This window comes from Electrona antarctica (genome assembly GCF_951216825.1).
Source record: "Electrona antarctica genome assembly, chromosome: 8".
Lineage (NCBI taxonomy): Eukaryota > Metazoa > Chordata > Actinopteri > Myctophiformes > Myctophidae > Electrona > Electrona antarctica.
In genome coordinates, this window is record NC_136789.1 from 13,380,241 (window position 1) to 13,397,153 (window position 16,913).

At 41.6% G+C, this 16,913-nt stretch overlaps 1 protein-coding gene across 1 annotated transcript in view; it reads left to right on the forward strand.

The window, feature by feature from the left end:
• Nucleotides 1-16,913, forward strand: part of LOC306928377 (kin of IRRE-like protein 3) — a 244,949-nt gene that overhangs the window by 175,357 nt on the left and 52,679 nt on the right. Inside the window, exon 7 of the mRNA XM_079508433.1 lies at nt 6,115-6,220. Coding sequence (XP_079364559.1) covers nt 6,115-6,220 — 106 coding nt within the window. The remainder of the gene's footprint in view (nt 1-6,114; nt 6,221-16,913) is intronic.

Below are 16,913 nucleotides of genomic sequence, written 5' to 3' on the forward strand. Positions count from 1 at the left end.
GGTAGATGTCAAAGACCATATGTGCATAACGTTTCACAGAGACATCCGCATCTGATTATATCAAAAGCAGTCACAAGGTGCCCACATATGCACACGCATGCTCACACATCGAGGCTTATGCGCACGCACGCACGCACGCGCACACGCACGCACAATGTCATGTGCATGACATGCGAAGACTGTCACACAATATGCTTTGTGTGTTTTAACATATAACTAAACAGATGGTCATCTTCGTTAAGTCCTAGACATGTCGTGGAACACTGAACAAAGCCTCTGTCGGCTTATGTTGAGAAAAAAAGTCCACCATTTACAACGGTATGAGAGACGAAAACAAACCATATGTGAAGCCAACACTGGAAACAATGATGAACACCTGTTTGTTTCTTTCCGCAAATACTAATGAAACAGAGGTGCAACTTCCCTTAAAGACACAACGGCACGATTTGTATACTTTTTCTGCTGGTCCGAGGACCCCCAGAGGTCCTTGAGGGGGTCTGGGGGGGAGGCAAGTTAACCCAATCTATGCCAAACCCGCAAAATCTCTGGTTTCTTTCATGTCCTTTAATCCAGAATTAACAGTATTTTATTTACTGTTCGCTAGCTGTTTTTAGCATCCGTGCCTAGCCTCCCGGTGGCACCCATGGTGTGACGCCATCGAATATCCAAAATCTCCTCTTACACACGCATGGCACATCTTTAGATCTCCGATTGAGATAAAGACTATGACGCTTTGGACTGAAGCTCTGTGCACGTACACACAATTACTTCCGGAAGTTCCGGTTCAACTAGGCTCAAAGAGCGCATGTTAAAGACAGCCCTTCTATTGGAGTTTTTGGGCACCTAGTCTGAGTTTAGCCACCGGGTGGCGGCATATAATCGGTTTTAACTCTGGGAGTGTACAGATAGAACCACATTTGGTTTCATTTGTACACTTAGGTTATTGCAGTCAGTGGCCTCACGCAAAGTAAACTGTGGGAACGTGACGTGGAAAAAGTCTGAGGATCACTGCCATGCCTGTGTGCTGTATTTTCACTGTCCCATTAGCGGAATAGGAACAGAGTGGACCATGTAACCTACAGGCCAATCACTTTGACTTAATATAGATTTGTCAAAGTCACTCATATAACAATCATGATACACCTCAACAACCACCAAATGTAGGCTACTGTATAGGCCTAGTCGAGAATATGGAACGTCTTGATAATCTATATGTAATCCCTACTGGTAAAAAAAGTATTGTTTTCAGCTCATTTCAATTTCCATTTGGGGAAAAAATTCACACTTGTGTGAAGTGAGGGGCACCTCACTTATTTTATACAAACATCGTACTCTATGTGTATAGTGCTCTAAACAAACATTATAAAGTCCATAGACTTGGCTGATCATCACCTTTATTTAAACTTGGGAATACAATTGTAGTCGACACAATACAAATCAAAATACATCCAGTAGACCCTACATTAAAAATCACACCTGTGTGAAGTGAGGGGCACTAATATAAACGCCATTAACAATAAAGAGACAATATGACATAATGAGGCACATTATGACGTACATTTTCCCTTCATTGTCAATGGCGTTTACAAAACAAACATTGAACCAAAGACAAACATTAAACCTGTATATAGGAGGGCCTAGCGCCCCTCAAACATCTGAGTAAATTGCATTATTAGGAACTCTAAGCAGAACAGCTAATCAATCAAAACAATAAAAAATAAACAAATAAAATGACTCAATTGAAACAGGAGCACTCACTGTTAAAAATGTTTGGAGCATTCCATTGAACTGACCGAATGATGGCAGGGAGCTCAGTTTTAAAGATTTTTGGAGTTCATTCCAAGATGTTGGGCCGCTGACAGAGAAAGCTGCTCTGATATTAAGATATCACCAGAGCGGGTCTGATAGGTGCTATCGTTCAGTACCAGCATAGAGCAAATTATATAGGCAGGGAGCAGCAATAGCTTTATATAAAAACAGGTACCAGTGTTTGTCCCGCCTCAGAGAGGATAAACCTGAGTTCACATAAAGTGCACAGTTGTGGGTAATAGGTTTGTTTAACGTGCTCTAAACAAACATTAGAAAGTCCATAGACTTGGCAAGAAAAAAACAAGATATACAGTAAGTACAGTATTACCCAATGTTATAGATAATTTTTACATTTGATTGAGTAAAAGTAACCCAGTATGTGATTATTATTACAATATTATTTCTCCCACCATATTAGTCACAAGGCAATTTTAGGAGGTCTCAAGTGCTTAAATATTTGTCAAACCCAATGGAGACGTATGTGACCAATTATATATATTATATATTATATATTATATAATTGTATGTATATATATATATATATATACACACACATTTAAATAAAAAAAATCACACTTGTGTGAAGTGAAGGGCACTCTTATCATCACATCCCATGCTACGGACACACACAAAGCTATGCATGGGAGGGGCTAGAAAGAAAAAAAAACGAAACATGGATATACTATATAGCAGGTATGTAGCCTACTGCATGAGGCATCCACTCGACAGTGACAATATAATAACACAAGCAGGGCATCGCGTTATCAGACTGGAATCAAGCATCCAGCAGGAGAGCAGGAGGGATTGTTGGCAAAGCCGGTAAAGTAGGCCAAGCCAAGCATCAGAGCCATGATGCACAGGCTGCAGACTCCAAACGATATCACCAGGTGCCTGACAATGTGATCCGACCTCATGACCTGGACCTGACATGGACTGCCCACAAATGGACTCATGGCCTGGACTTGCATTGAACTGGTCCGAAACAATGGACTCCCACGTTTTGACTCGTCTCTTTCCTCCTCGAACGACACGCCTGCGCCCCCATTTAAAGAACAAGCAAGCTCTTCCTCTCTTTGCGCGAATTCCGTCTCTTCAACCTGAGCATCTTTGATGAACTGCTCCAGACTTTTGACTTGGCCCGAGAGAGACGAGTTCTCTGACTGCAGTCGATTGACTTCGCAATCCGCCGCTTCCAGGAAGCTCATCAGTTCATCGTTGAGCTGCTTTAGTTTGCCTTGAGTGTGTTCCAGCTCGGCTATTCTCTCAAAATCCACCATCTCTGCAAGCTCCCTTTTTGATCTAATTGGGCACTGATATATTTCCTACTGCATACGGCCTCTTTTATAGGACTTCACTCACGCTCTCTCGCTGATCGAGCTCTGGACTGATGTCACACCGCTTTGGCACAGCATTGGCCGGCTTATTGCATGGGTTGGCTGACGTCAAGATCTCCACATTGCCCATATATGGGCTGTGTCAGGCATGTACATAGGTATATTTGTCCAGACAGACTCACCGGCAAGACAGACAAGACAACCAACTTTAACTTATTACTTGCTGTAGCATATTATAACATGAAAATAGAATGTATTGCTGAGTTTTAGGGCTCACATGCTTAACGGAGTGTACAATGCTCTTCCATTTCCACTGTGAACATTTCTTGGCAAATGACAGAGAAGCAAAGTTGTTAAAAAAGAAAACATAGTTAAAATGTATTCAATCCACTTATCAAGACAAATCCAGCTGTGCCAGGTATTTTAAGTGTAATTAATATGCAGATTTGATTCAAATGAGCATCTCAGCAATTTCCTATCACTTGGTAGTCTGCCAGGTCTGCATTTCCCTCTTTGGTTATGGCTTCTACAGTATCTTGTTAAGTGAATGAACGCAACACTGTATACACACAACATAGCTACGGTAATTGTCATCAAATTAACCTGTGACCCGAATAAAATGCATGACATAACATAACAAGTAACATAACATATTAGGACTTATTTGTAGTTGCTTCCATGCAATACCCTCGTCTACGGGTCATTTTACACAGATATTCTGATATTTAACATTAATCCTACTTCCCAGAACAAGCTCTTGACGCACAGGACAAATTAGCAAGTGTCGTGTCAGATTTTCACGTCTTCCTCACAGAAAATGACTCACTGGATTCATGTGGAATTAATACCAGCAAAGCTTTAACTCATTAAGACCTGAGGCCAGTTCTACTTAATGCCTTCTAAATCAGTAGTTTGCAAAAATAGCAGATATACAAGCTCGCAGCACGGCATGGATAACCGAGTATCATGGGCGTAGCTTGAACTTGACCCCAGGGGGTGCGAATGTCTGGGCGTGCGTGCGCGATTTCTTTTACCTTTTATTAATTATTTTGCCGTTTTTATACAATGCCCTAACCCCTACAAATGTGTTATTTAGGACAGCAGCACACACACACACACACACACACACACACACACACACTACAGCCGTACAGCGAGTCATCATGTCATGATAAGAGAGATGATTACAAACTACAGTCAGAAGCACACCACAAGTTACAACAACAACCGGCATTGACAGGACACTGCAATCCTGCAAGTTTGTTTATTTACCTGATTGCTGTCAGTTCTTTCTTATAGTTCACTTTAGAAAACTGCTCAAGTAAGTATAGGCTAGTTCATTGCAGAGGGGCGGGCTGGCGGGGGCATCTTTGTGATATGTCTCGAATGTCCTTAATGATTATAATCAAAATAGTAAAGTTTACGGAGTTATTGGGGGTGCCCCCCCTGCACCCCCATTAACTCCGCCCATGCCGAGTATGCATATGAAGCATCAACTGCCGGTTGACGAGAGTCACACCTAACAGAATCGCCGGGGTGATTTTTTTGGAACACTGACAAGATCGGGGAATTTCTCTGGAGAAAATAATCCGTGAGCCAGAGGTAGAGGGAGTGACGTCAGGACTTTGGTACAGTAACCACATACAGTAGACTCTGATGCCTGACAGAGATGCCCCGGTTTAACTCTTGGGCCGGGCGGACCGTTTAATAAATCCTCCAATATACGGTATATATATTATGTATTTTGTTAAAGTAGCAATTTCCGGGCAGCGGCAGGATGGAACCAGTGCATGGGTCCATCCTTGGCTCCTTCTGCTGGTATTGTGAGTTGTGACAAAGTGTCCTTGAGCAAGACACTGACTAACTAGCCTTGCATGGTTGCCTCTGGAGTCTGTGTGTGATTTGGTGAATTTAATTCACATTGTGAAGCGCTTTGGATAATGCTGTTGGTGTTTTGCTTGTAAATAAACACCAACACACATCTCTGTCAGTTGGAAACCTCATAATAATGTCAAAGTGTTACTTTTCAGGATTCAAATTCAAAAATGGCAAAAGTAGCACATCCACAAGCTCAAAGTGTGTCATTTCGAGCTTGTGGATCTGCTGCTTTTGATACGTTTGTGTGTGACGCCGTGGTATTGTCAAGCAGGGCATTCATTTACCATAAAACACAAAAAGTCAGAATATGGAGATAGGAGCTAGGTTTCTGCCCGTCAGCAACGAAATAAACCAATTAGACAGGGTAACATTTCTTTAATTCATTTATTTTTCCAATGTATCTTTTAAGTAGACCAGACCAAACTCTATATATGGAATATGGTTTACTTTACACGTTGTCATGCTGCATGGAGCATCAGTGATACCCTCTTCAACCGTTTCTCCGTTGCAGACACAGGAATAATTTGGAGAGTTGTGGTGGTTCAGTTTTACTTATTTATTTGCATTATTTATTCATGTGTTTTGTTTATTGAATAGGCTACTTCGGGTGTGTAGGCTGGATACACAGTGGTGAAAGTAGATTATAGATCTCGCCAGGGGCCTAGGGTTTCGCAATGTCTTAAATAAATGATGCCACATAGTATGCAAGTTGCACTTAAGCCTGATTGATATTTACAGTAGTTGCCCGCTGGTGTAAGTGTGCCAAAGGTGGCACATCTGCAAGCTTGAAGATCAGCTATTTTTGCTAGCTACTATAATATCAATTAAGCATTACAATTTACAACTTAATACAGAGCGACTTACAGTAAGCAAGAACAACACAATGTAATACATCAAATACATAGAAATAGTCATCAAGGCTCATAAGCAAGCTACAGTAAGAAAATAACCTAACATCCGCCTATCAGTAGAATATCTGTACAATGAAACTATGTCTACATATGCTATCTAAATCACATGTAATCACTTGCTTTAATATTATATCTACCTTTATTCAATCAATGTGATGACTATAGTTTCTTCTCCTTTAAAGATCTCCCCCTTGTCAACCTTACCGTGGAGCCCCAGCCCATTCTGGAAGGGAATCTGGTGAGGTTCCACTGCTCTGCCAAGGCCAACCCACCAGTCATCTACTACAGGTCAGCTTTAATATGACTGTGTTCATTTGCATTCACTGTTTCTCTCTTTCTCTCTTCTCTCTCTTTCTTTTCTGTTGTAATTATATACAATACAATACAATCAAGTCAGCCAAGTGGGTCCATAGTTCAAAGGCGTTCTAAAAACACAATTAGATTTCTGATTGTGTGCTGCAAGACAACGCGAATGTTCTCTTGAGGGGTAGTTTTTTTTTTCCTCCTTTTTTTCCAATAGATTTTTCTCTCTGCAACGATCTAATGCTTAATTTATGCTCCATCGTACATCTTTGGTCTGAACTAGGCTTAAAAGACACTCACAGTGACTTCCCACTAACACTATCCATGCACGGCAGATACTAGGGTAGATCACAGTGACTTCCCACTATAACACTATCTATGTACTGTACGTTAGGTACTAGGGTAGATCAAACGGAAAACTCAACATATAGAAAATGACTGGAAATTAGAATCCGTCTTGTTGGATTGTCATTGACATTTCATGTCTGGGGCCTCATACATTTGATCATAATCAAAAACAAAATGTAGGAAACCAAAATATAGTAATCCATAAAAATGTGTCGGTGACCCCCCGACACACTGTTTGGGGTTAAATATATAAATTGGCATGATACTGCAGAGCAGACAGCACACCATGCCAATTTGTACATTTAAATAAAAGTGCCTTAAAGGACAATTCCGTGCGTGCTGGTATTCTCTTATAGAGATTTATTGTGAAGTAACGTTTTCCGACGGGGAAAGTATTTTTCATAGGGCTTAGTGATTACCTAAAAGTTTGAACTTGCCTGTACAAGACAAGAGGCGAGGACACCAAGTCTTATTTTAATGTACTGCTGATGTGTCTGCTAACCAGGGCCATCTGACAAAGCAGAATAACCCCCAAAAACATTCAAGTCTTCGATGCACGTGTCAGATTTTCAACACACATCTTTTTAGAATAGGGCGGGCCGCGTGGGAACAGGCAAACAACGTGCTCCTGAAACGGATCACAAGTCATCATTGACTCATTTCTCCAAGTGATCAAAACAGCAGCGATGAATGGTCGCTGATGATCAGCGGCCGACTGAATAGCATGTTGGGGTAGGCCGGAGCGAAGTGAGGACTTTCACACCTGGTGCTACAGCCAGAGATGTAGTTGGTTGCACATTGTGTTGCCTACCGAAAATATAGCCGATCTACAAGCTCAGCGTCGCAGCGTGTTGTGAGCTTAAAGATTGGCTATTTTCTGTAGGGCTTTACTGTAGGTAGAGCTTGTAGATCTTTGGGTTTTTCTGTCGCACAACGAAGCCTGAATCAGGCTTAACACCCTGCAGCCCCTCCACGGACCAAGGAGGGCTTTGCTTTGAATCAAAACGAGCTCTGTGGCTCCTCTCTTTCCTTTTTAGATTTCTGAAAACGCAACTTTGTTAAGTTCACCTAACTTAGGCGAAGCCGTGGCAGGATTAAGCACACTGTCTTTACAGCACCCGATAAAATTTCAATTTGAAATCTCAATACCCTTGAGCTACCGGCAGCCCAACAGGCATTTGAGTATATTACACACAGCTTGCCTGGAATAAGATCTGATCTGCTGGAATGCGACGAGTCGAGCATTCCGAGATAGGGCGTGCGCATGCCGACGTACGCGGCGTTTGACTCGGGTTGTCAGGGGCAGGGCAACAAGGCACTTAGTCTGTGAAATGTGTCAAAAATACTCCTGAAGCTATAAACACTTGTCCGGCGGCAGGCGTCTCGTTGATTATAAATGTGCAGACAGCCCTGAGAGCGTTGCCACACATCTCTGCCATCTGCCCGTGGACAAGGGCAGGGATAAGCATCATGCCTCTGCTGCATTAGGAAGGCAGTTCACTCTTCCTGTGACTCACACGCCATCCTCCACTTGGAGGTTATATATGGAACAGGTGGAGGCCAATGTTTGCCGTAAAGGAGTGACAAAATGTGTGTGGTGCAGGGAGAGTGTCAGTCTCTAACTGACAGCATGACATACATGTATACTGTATAGAAATGTTACAATTAAACGTCCATGAATTCAAAATGCACTTCAGTAAAAACTCAAAAGTATTGGCATCACAATTGACTTATTGCTTAAAGTACCAAAAGTAATAGTGCTAAGTGCTCATTATACAGAATGTCCCATTTCAAGTTTTTCAAATGTATAAAAATCATGTGAAATTAGCAGCTCTACAAGCTCACCACTTGACGCATGGTGAGCTTGTCTATTTTCAAATGGCCGAAATGTTTATACTGTAGGGTTGAAGTGGTTAATGTATGTTTTGTAATGATAATCAAAATCTACAAAGTATAGTAACTAAAGTTTTCAAATAATTGTAATGGAGTAGTGTACTGTAGCGCTCGCCGATATCAAACCAATATCAATCATTAAAGGACGGAGATCTCCGTCTAGGACGGATAACAGATGCGTTTGAAAAGACGGAGCTCTCCGCCTTGATCAGTTAAAGTGTTAAGTACAGTACTTAAGTACATGTAATTAGTTACTTTCCACAAATAACCTCCCCAGTAATTGCAATGGTGATTTTATTCTGAAGGTTGGGTGGCTTGTAGTGACATATGCTGTTTGCAGTGACATGTGATGTCAAAGCATCACATGTCTTGTCAAATACAATATAATGTGAAGTATTATTATTATTATACTATCTGCACAAGTGGGGTAATGTGTTACTTTGGCGTGTCTATTTGTGGGTCGCCTACACACATATTACCAACTGTCCAAGCACAAAGATATGTTTAGTAACAACACTTCACGACACATTCACAATGCCTTCACAAAGAAGGCGCTGCATGACAAAGTATAGTCCTCACGTCATCTCTCATTAGACATTCATATGTTAATTAGCATAATTTCTGTAAAAAACCAAGACAAGCAAGTGTACACATTTGTTGGCCCAAGCCTGAAAAGTTGGAGCCTCCATCTGATGAGCCACCAGCCCATCAGATGGACTTTGTCTCAGGTTTTTAAAATTCACAAAACAAAAAAAGAATACTATCTTGTATTAACCCATTAAAACCGGGAAAGCATACATTTTAGATTTAATTTTAGAATTATTTTATGCTTTGACTATTCAAAAATAGCAGATACAAGCTTGTAGATCTGGTATTTTTGAAAGATTGTGAAAATGTGTGTAATTAAAGCATTAACATTTTGAACTCATTTTTAACATTTTTAGTCTTTGTTTCCCTGGAATTAAACATTTTTCAGAAAACTGTTAGGATTTAGAAGGCATTTTTAGAACCAGCCTCAGGTGTTAATGGGTAAAAAGAATATATAATACAGCACCATTGTGAAATCACAGACATAATATGCATGAGTAGATTATGATAGATTTGAAAGTAACACACCTGTACCGCACTGTTGTGACGAAAAGGGAGCTGAGCCAGAAGGCAAAGCTCTCTACCGAGCAATCTTCGTTCCTACTCACATATGGTCATGAAGTGTGGGTCACCGAAACGGGCGCGAGAGAGACTCTGAGTAGAGTCGCTGCTTCTTCGCCTGGAAAGGAGCCCCGTGACCCAACTACGGATAAGCGGTTGAAGATGGATGGATGGATGGACAGACAGACACACCCTTTGAATATTCACTGTTTGCATAATGTTGAAATTCATATACGTATATTGCGTGCATGTATTAATACCTCTTGAACCCTATCATTGCTATTCTTGGGGGAACAACATTCACCATGAAAATAGCAAATCTACAAGCTCACAATCTGTCACAATCTGTCAAAATGCGTCAATGTGCCACAACGCTACAGTATGTGTTGTAGACGTGCTGTTTTCCGCAAAGAGATTTGATGTAGCAAGGAAAACTTTAATAGTGGACCATGTACAGAACCAACCCTGGTCAACTAAGTATTAGTTTACCGTAATACCGTAGATGGTTTAAGAAGTTGTTAAGTGCTTGAAGTTCCAGTCACTAAGTTCCAATCACTACGTTCTAATCACTAAAGGTGTGTGTATATGCAAGGGTGCTAATTAAAAGTAAACAAATCAAATGGTCAAAGTTGTCATAATAATGTGTGTTGATTGATTCACGGTATCGACTGATGCATTGAGTAGCATGCCACAAAACATTCCACAGTGCTGGAAGGGTTTGAGTGGGACAGTGAATGAAAATATGTTTTCCTACAATATACTATCTTCATTAGCTGAAAAGGCAGCAGCAAACCATCTTTGTATTATTTGGAGCTGCTAAAATGTTAGGAGAGATAACAGCTCCCAATGATAGATACACAGATACTTTATTAATACCCTTGGGGAAATGCAGCTATCCCATAACTTCTGCAGGCATACACAAAGATAGTTACAAAGAAGATGGTTAAAACACAACAAAAGAGGACAAGGGTAATAATGCTACAGCATGCCTGAGGCTAGAAGCTTAACAAACAAACAGATGCTTTAAAACAAAATATACCACTTTAAAATGAGCAATTCTATAAATGAATAAAAAGTTATGAAGTGCATAAATAGGTGCATGTGCCCAGAGGCATGAGGGAGAGTGCACCGTCAACGCACCCCACATAGCAATCACTCTGACAATTAAAACACGCTACAGACAGAGTCTTAGAAAAACAACACACATCTACACATAGAAACCAATGAAAGAGCATGAGGAGTAACAGAAAGTTACATTATCTATCAAATCAAACATCCCAAGAAATGTCTTTCTTTCTTTCTTTCATCACCATAGCTTAACAATGTTGTTATGTACATGCCATACACTATACAGGGTTTTGTCTTTGTCCACCAGGCTGTGAGTTCAAAGGGCGAGTCTGTCTGTCTGTCTGTCTGTCTGTCTGTCTGTCTGTCTGTCTGTCTGTCTGTCTGTCTGTCTGTCTGTCTGTCTGTGATTGGCGAGGCTAATGTGCTGCCAGTAGGCCAATGAAGTACCTCCCCTTTTTGTTTACATTTTGTGTATATACTGTATATATACACACAGTATATTTTTTATATTTATATTTCACTTTAATGATGTCCCAGAAGTAACGAGGTCATGCATCATAGATGTCCTCATCACATGACTGACGTCACAGAGTGGCCACGAACATTCCCTGGGCCGAGAGATACAGTGTGCACTCCGCTCCGCCGAGCACACCACTCTGGTGTTGGAAGAATGTTTAGCATAATATGCTTTTTTATGCTTGTTCAGCAAAGCCATGATTCGTTCTGTATTTAGGTAATTACACTATGCTGGCACACGGGAGCTGTCCTGTATAAAGCTCTCACTATCGCCCAGCACACAGCTCTGCTGGAGCGAGAGGTGGCTAAAGAGCCTCGTTCAAGGGCACCTCTATGTGTATAGCTGCTGAAAGACAGGACACCGTCACTTGTTAAGTTTCACTTCACCTTCAAGTCAGTGTGTGTGTGGGGGGGAGGGGATTACAAATGACAACTATAGTCACAAACGTGCTTCTCAAGCGGCGCCGTGAACCCTGATTTATGTTTTAGGACACCTTTGGGTCAACCCCAAGAGGTTGTCGTCATTCATTTGTCTTTAACTGAGTACACACAGTGCTTCTCTCAAGGCTTTACTTCAGACATATACTTCTTTCTTTTCAGAAAAAACAACGATCGGCGGCAAAGTCGTTAGAACGTTGTTCTGTTCTAACGCACTCCGCTCTCAGCACTCAATACGGAGCCGCGTCAAGTATGAAAAACTGTTTTTGTCTGCTGAGAACTTGTTCGGTTTCAGCAAGCATGAAGCCAAATTCCTTTCATGTATTTGAAGTATATATGCCTAGCTATGCTGCATGCCTTCAGGGCGCCTGATTTGAACTTACGTACCAACATTTCCTACCACATCATGTATCATGATTCATGGTAGAGACAGACAGACAGACAGACAGTAGAATTGAAATGAGAGTGCTATAGCAGTGGTGGAAAAAGTACTCATATTTGTTAAGTAACAGCATCAATACTCACTCGCTCATCCCCTCGATTCCCCTGGTTCACGGAAGTAATTTCTCTATGGAGAATAACATGGGGTGATCTTAATATCGTCTACTCTACTATAAGCATTGTGGTCCAAAAATAAACAAGCTGTCTCTGCTTTATTGTCAGGGAGGTGCCTCTGTATCGTTTGCGACAGTCAGTCACTCATATATGATTTGTCTGTTTCTAGCGAAAATGTAACTAATTCAGTAGCAGTAACAATAGCGTCAGTTGATTCTTCATGTCCAATCCATATGAGTGAAACAGCCTTGATGATTTGTTTATTTTTCAAACACAGTTCTTATAGGCGATCTAAAATCCCCCTATGGGGATTACAATGCAAATAAAAAGTACATGAACCTGTGGATTTGCACCCTCTACCGATATTGACGTCAGACTTCAGTGCTCTATTGGCATCAAAATGTACTTAAAGTACCAAAAGTAGAACGTTTTGCAGAATGTCCCATTTCACAAATTCACAAATTTTCAAATGGCCGAAATGTATACAGGGCTGAAGTGGCAAGTGGGTAAACTATGTTTTGTAATAATAATCAAATTCTACAAAGTAACTAGTAACAAAAGTTTTCAATTAACTGTAGTGTAAAGAGTAAAAAGTATGTTTACTCTTTGAGATGGATGATGCTGTATGTATGAGATGCAGTGGAGTAGAAGTAACAATATTGGAAATACTCCAGTAAAGTAAAAACAAAAAAAGAAATAAACAAAAAAACTCAAAATTCTATTAAATACATTACTTGAATAAATGTAATTACTGCAGAGAGGAACTTTCCAACACATGCCTTGCCTTACTAACAGGGGTGGGCTCTATGTAATTAATGATGGGATAGTTTATTATGCTTGGCTCGCGTCTTGTAAATTGCACACTGGTGTTTAACCACAGCTCGACAGCTTCATCCACGCTGTATCTATTTTAGCGTTGGGTAACAAGAGGCGAGGGGATTCCTCCCTCCCTCCTCCTCGGTAAATATCAAAGGCACACACGCATGAAGGCATTAGCGTTGTTTTGACGTGGCGGTGTATATTATTGTATGCAGCGCAACAAAAATGCACCATTACATTTGATTGGAAGCAAATACGCTGACCGCGATTGTTCTGTTTTCCTAAACAGTAATATGGCTGTGTGGGCAATAAATAGAGAAGGAAGACCTTCCTTCCTTCATTAATCAATATTGCCGTTTTCCTAATTCCTTCCACGCGGGTGTTTCCGTATAGATACGGCTATAGCACTTGATACCCGGTGATAATGAGCCGTTTGCGGGTTATTTAGTCGCAGTCTTTGGGTCATACGACAGTAGATCTGCACTCAGACTCTTCCTATTGATCGGCCGTAAACAAGTGGTCTCCTCCACATAAGCTCTTGACAGAGAGGGCCCTGCCTGCCGTCTGCTGATGAGTGCTTTCTCCCACTGCAGGAAACGTAAAGATTTTTATTTCCCTACCGGGGGGAGAGAGAGCATGCAGGAATTGGCCGGTGAAAAAAAAAAACGGCGACGCTCAACCGTTGCGTTAAGAACCCTCCCGTTTCCCCTTTACTTCCGCTGTGTGCGCGCCATCACTCAGCATGTCACGGCTTCAATTTAATACTTCCATGCCAACAGGCTCATTCCTCAGTGTCTTTATAATGCTCTCTTGGCTGAGCACATTATTGATAACCTGAAAAGTGCCCTTTCCCCCTCCTCCCTCGTCCCTGTGTGAAATGAAAAGAACCCCAGCTCTTGAAACCTGAATGCAGTCGATGAGTGCGAAGTCATGTGGAATGTGAATATGAAAGGAGAGCAGCTATAGCTTAGGAGTTAGGAATGCACGCCGCTGTTGAGGCTGTGTTAATTTCTTCGACTAAAACTATGATAAAAAATGTTCGTCAACTACCTTTTTTCACTGCCAAAAACTAAATAGCCTACAAACCAAATCAAAACTAAGCTAGGATAACTAAAACTAAGACTAAATATATATTGACAATTTTGTCAACAAATAAAAACTAGACTAAACTGTTAGACTAGTGGAGAAGAGATCCAGTAGAACTAAAAGACTAAAAGTCATTTTATGTTTGGCTGTGTGCACGTGTGTCACTCTCTGTGACCTGATCAACTGTAGATTTAGTCGACTGAAATCTTATGGTATTTAGTCAACTAAAACTAGACTAAAACTAAAACCTTTCAGATGACTAAAATGCAACTAAAACTAAATGTAATTTTATTCAAAAGACTATGACCATGACTGTCAAAATCAACACTGCTTCCATGCCAACAGGCTCATTCCTCAGTGTCTTTATAGTGCTCTCTTGGCTGAGCACATTATTGATCACCTGGAAAGTGCCTCCCTGTGGAAAAAAAACAAAACACAACAGGGCGTTTGAAACTTGAACACAACCGACGAGTGCGAGGTGATGTGGAATGTGTACAAATGAAAAGCAGCTATATCTTAACATTAGGTTTGAAATGCAGCTGTATCGTAACATTATGTTTGAAAAGAAGCTCTATTATATATATATAATATATATAGTCTATCTTAGGAATGCATGCTGCTGTTGAGGCTGATTTATTCATATACTGTAGTTGAGTGGTGGTGTTTCCCATAGGCAATCTACAAGCTCATGACACTTCATGACATGACACAGGTGCACAGCCAATCGTTGCTGTCGGGCGGAAACCTTGTAAACCCAAAGCTCCATGAGATCAGCTCAGGCTCTGTTTCTGCTCCCTCTCTCTGCTCTCTATTTGTCTCTCTCTCTCTCCGGTCGGAGGATGGGCGTGACCTATTGGACATGAACTCTGAGCGGATTGTTGGCCTGTGTTTTTGTGCATCATTCATTCCTCCTTCAGGTGTGGTTTTGAAAGCGAGATGCGCGTTTCAGGTGAAGGGCTCGGAGAGGCTTATCAGGCTTGTTTCGCATTAGCAACACACACAGCTGAATCCTACCTTCATTTAACGCTGAGCGTGTACAAATTGACCCATGGGGGTCGATTTTAACTGTGTGTGTGTGGGTGTGGGTGTGTGTGTGTGTGCGTGTGCGTGTGCGCATGATCGTGCACAACGTGTGTTTTGCACATTTAGTTATTTACAAATGTAGTAATTCATTTGATTTGTGTGCTTTTATCAAATGCAAGCCTGTCTGTTATTATTATGTTTTTACAGTATGCACTCACCTGTGAGAGGGGAGCCCAGAAGCTAATTAAAAAAATTAAAAATAATACAACAAGTGACAGGTGAAGGTGGAATGGGAGGGATGCAACAAACAGTGAAACAGAAATAGACAAGCACTGCATGACAGAAAAACAGTGGCATGGAGTCAAAAGATACAATGAGATGTGAACACTAGACAGAGAGAGAGAGACAAAGAGAGCGAGAGACAGACAGACAGACAGACAGACAGACAGACAGACAGACAGACAGACAGACAGACAGAAGGAAAGAGAGGGAGACAGAGAAGGAAAGAGAGGGAGACAGAGAGTAATGTGTGGGGGTAGAGAGAAGAGACAGAGACAGAGATGGAAGGAGAAATAGATAGAGTAATGTGGGGATACAGAGACAGAGAGAGAGGGTAATGTGGGCATAGAGAGAAGAGATGAGTTGATGTCTCTTCCAGAGACAGGGTAATGTGGGCATAGAGAGAAGAGATGAGTTGATGTCTCTTCCAGAGACAGAGTAATGTGGGCATAGAGAGAAGAGATGAGTTGATGTCTCTTCCAAACAGGTCCACATTTCATCCCCATGGGAGGCCATGATGGCGTTGGCACCTGGAGCTCTTTGCCGCTGCTGAGTGCTTTTTATTTTGGAATGAAGCTGTCTCCTCTCGTTTCCTCATTTGTCACTTTTTGTGGCGTCTAATGAGCGGCTGGGTTGAGCCGGTTAGGCTTGGCTTGTCATCCATTTGATGTTCAACACAATGGTGCAAAAATCCCCCGTACGGACATAAACCTGTTCCACTGTTTTCTGGCACCTGGAGTTCCCCCCAGAAGAGGGGTGTCTTTTGTGTGTGTGTGTGTGTGTGTGTGTGTGTGTGTGTGTGTGTGTGTGTGTGTGTGTGTGTGTGTGTGTGTGTGTGTGTGTGTGTGTGTGTGTGTGTGTGTGTGTGTGTGTGTGTGTGTGTGTGTGTGTGTGTGTGTGTGTGTGTGTGTGTGTGTGTGTGTGTGTGTGTGTGTGTGCGCGCGCAACGTCCCCACATAGTATTTGCTGTAGGCTTAGGCTTTAGGCTTACAGTTAAAATTGGCCCACATTTCTTTTAATGCCATTCATGAAATCATCACCCTAAAATGTTGATGTCCCACAAGTGTAGTAATAAAAACATTGGTGTGCGTGTCCGCTTGTGTATACAGTATCTATGGTGCGTGTGTGTGTGCGTGTGCGTGTGCGCGCGCGTGTGTGATGACAGATGAACGGACACGTTGACATTCTGCATTAACAGTTGTTGTGCTAAACCAAGACTTAAAGTCGTCATCTGGTCCCTATTTGCATCTTCATCTGTCCCGACTCGCAGCAGAGAACACAGAGGGGGAGGAGTGTGTGTGTGTACGTGTGTACAGTACACAGTGGGAGGAGAGAACACACAATAGAATATAACAGATGTTAGCTCAGTGTCCTACGGGACCTTTATATGTCTAGACTTAGTCCATTTTGGGTGGTGGGGGGTAGAATATATTAAGAATGATTAAATGATTGCTATAGCATAACATAAATAGGGCTATTGTAGTTGTATTTATATATATGCACG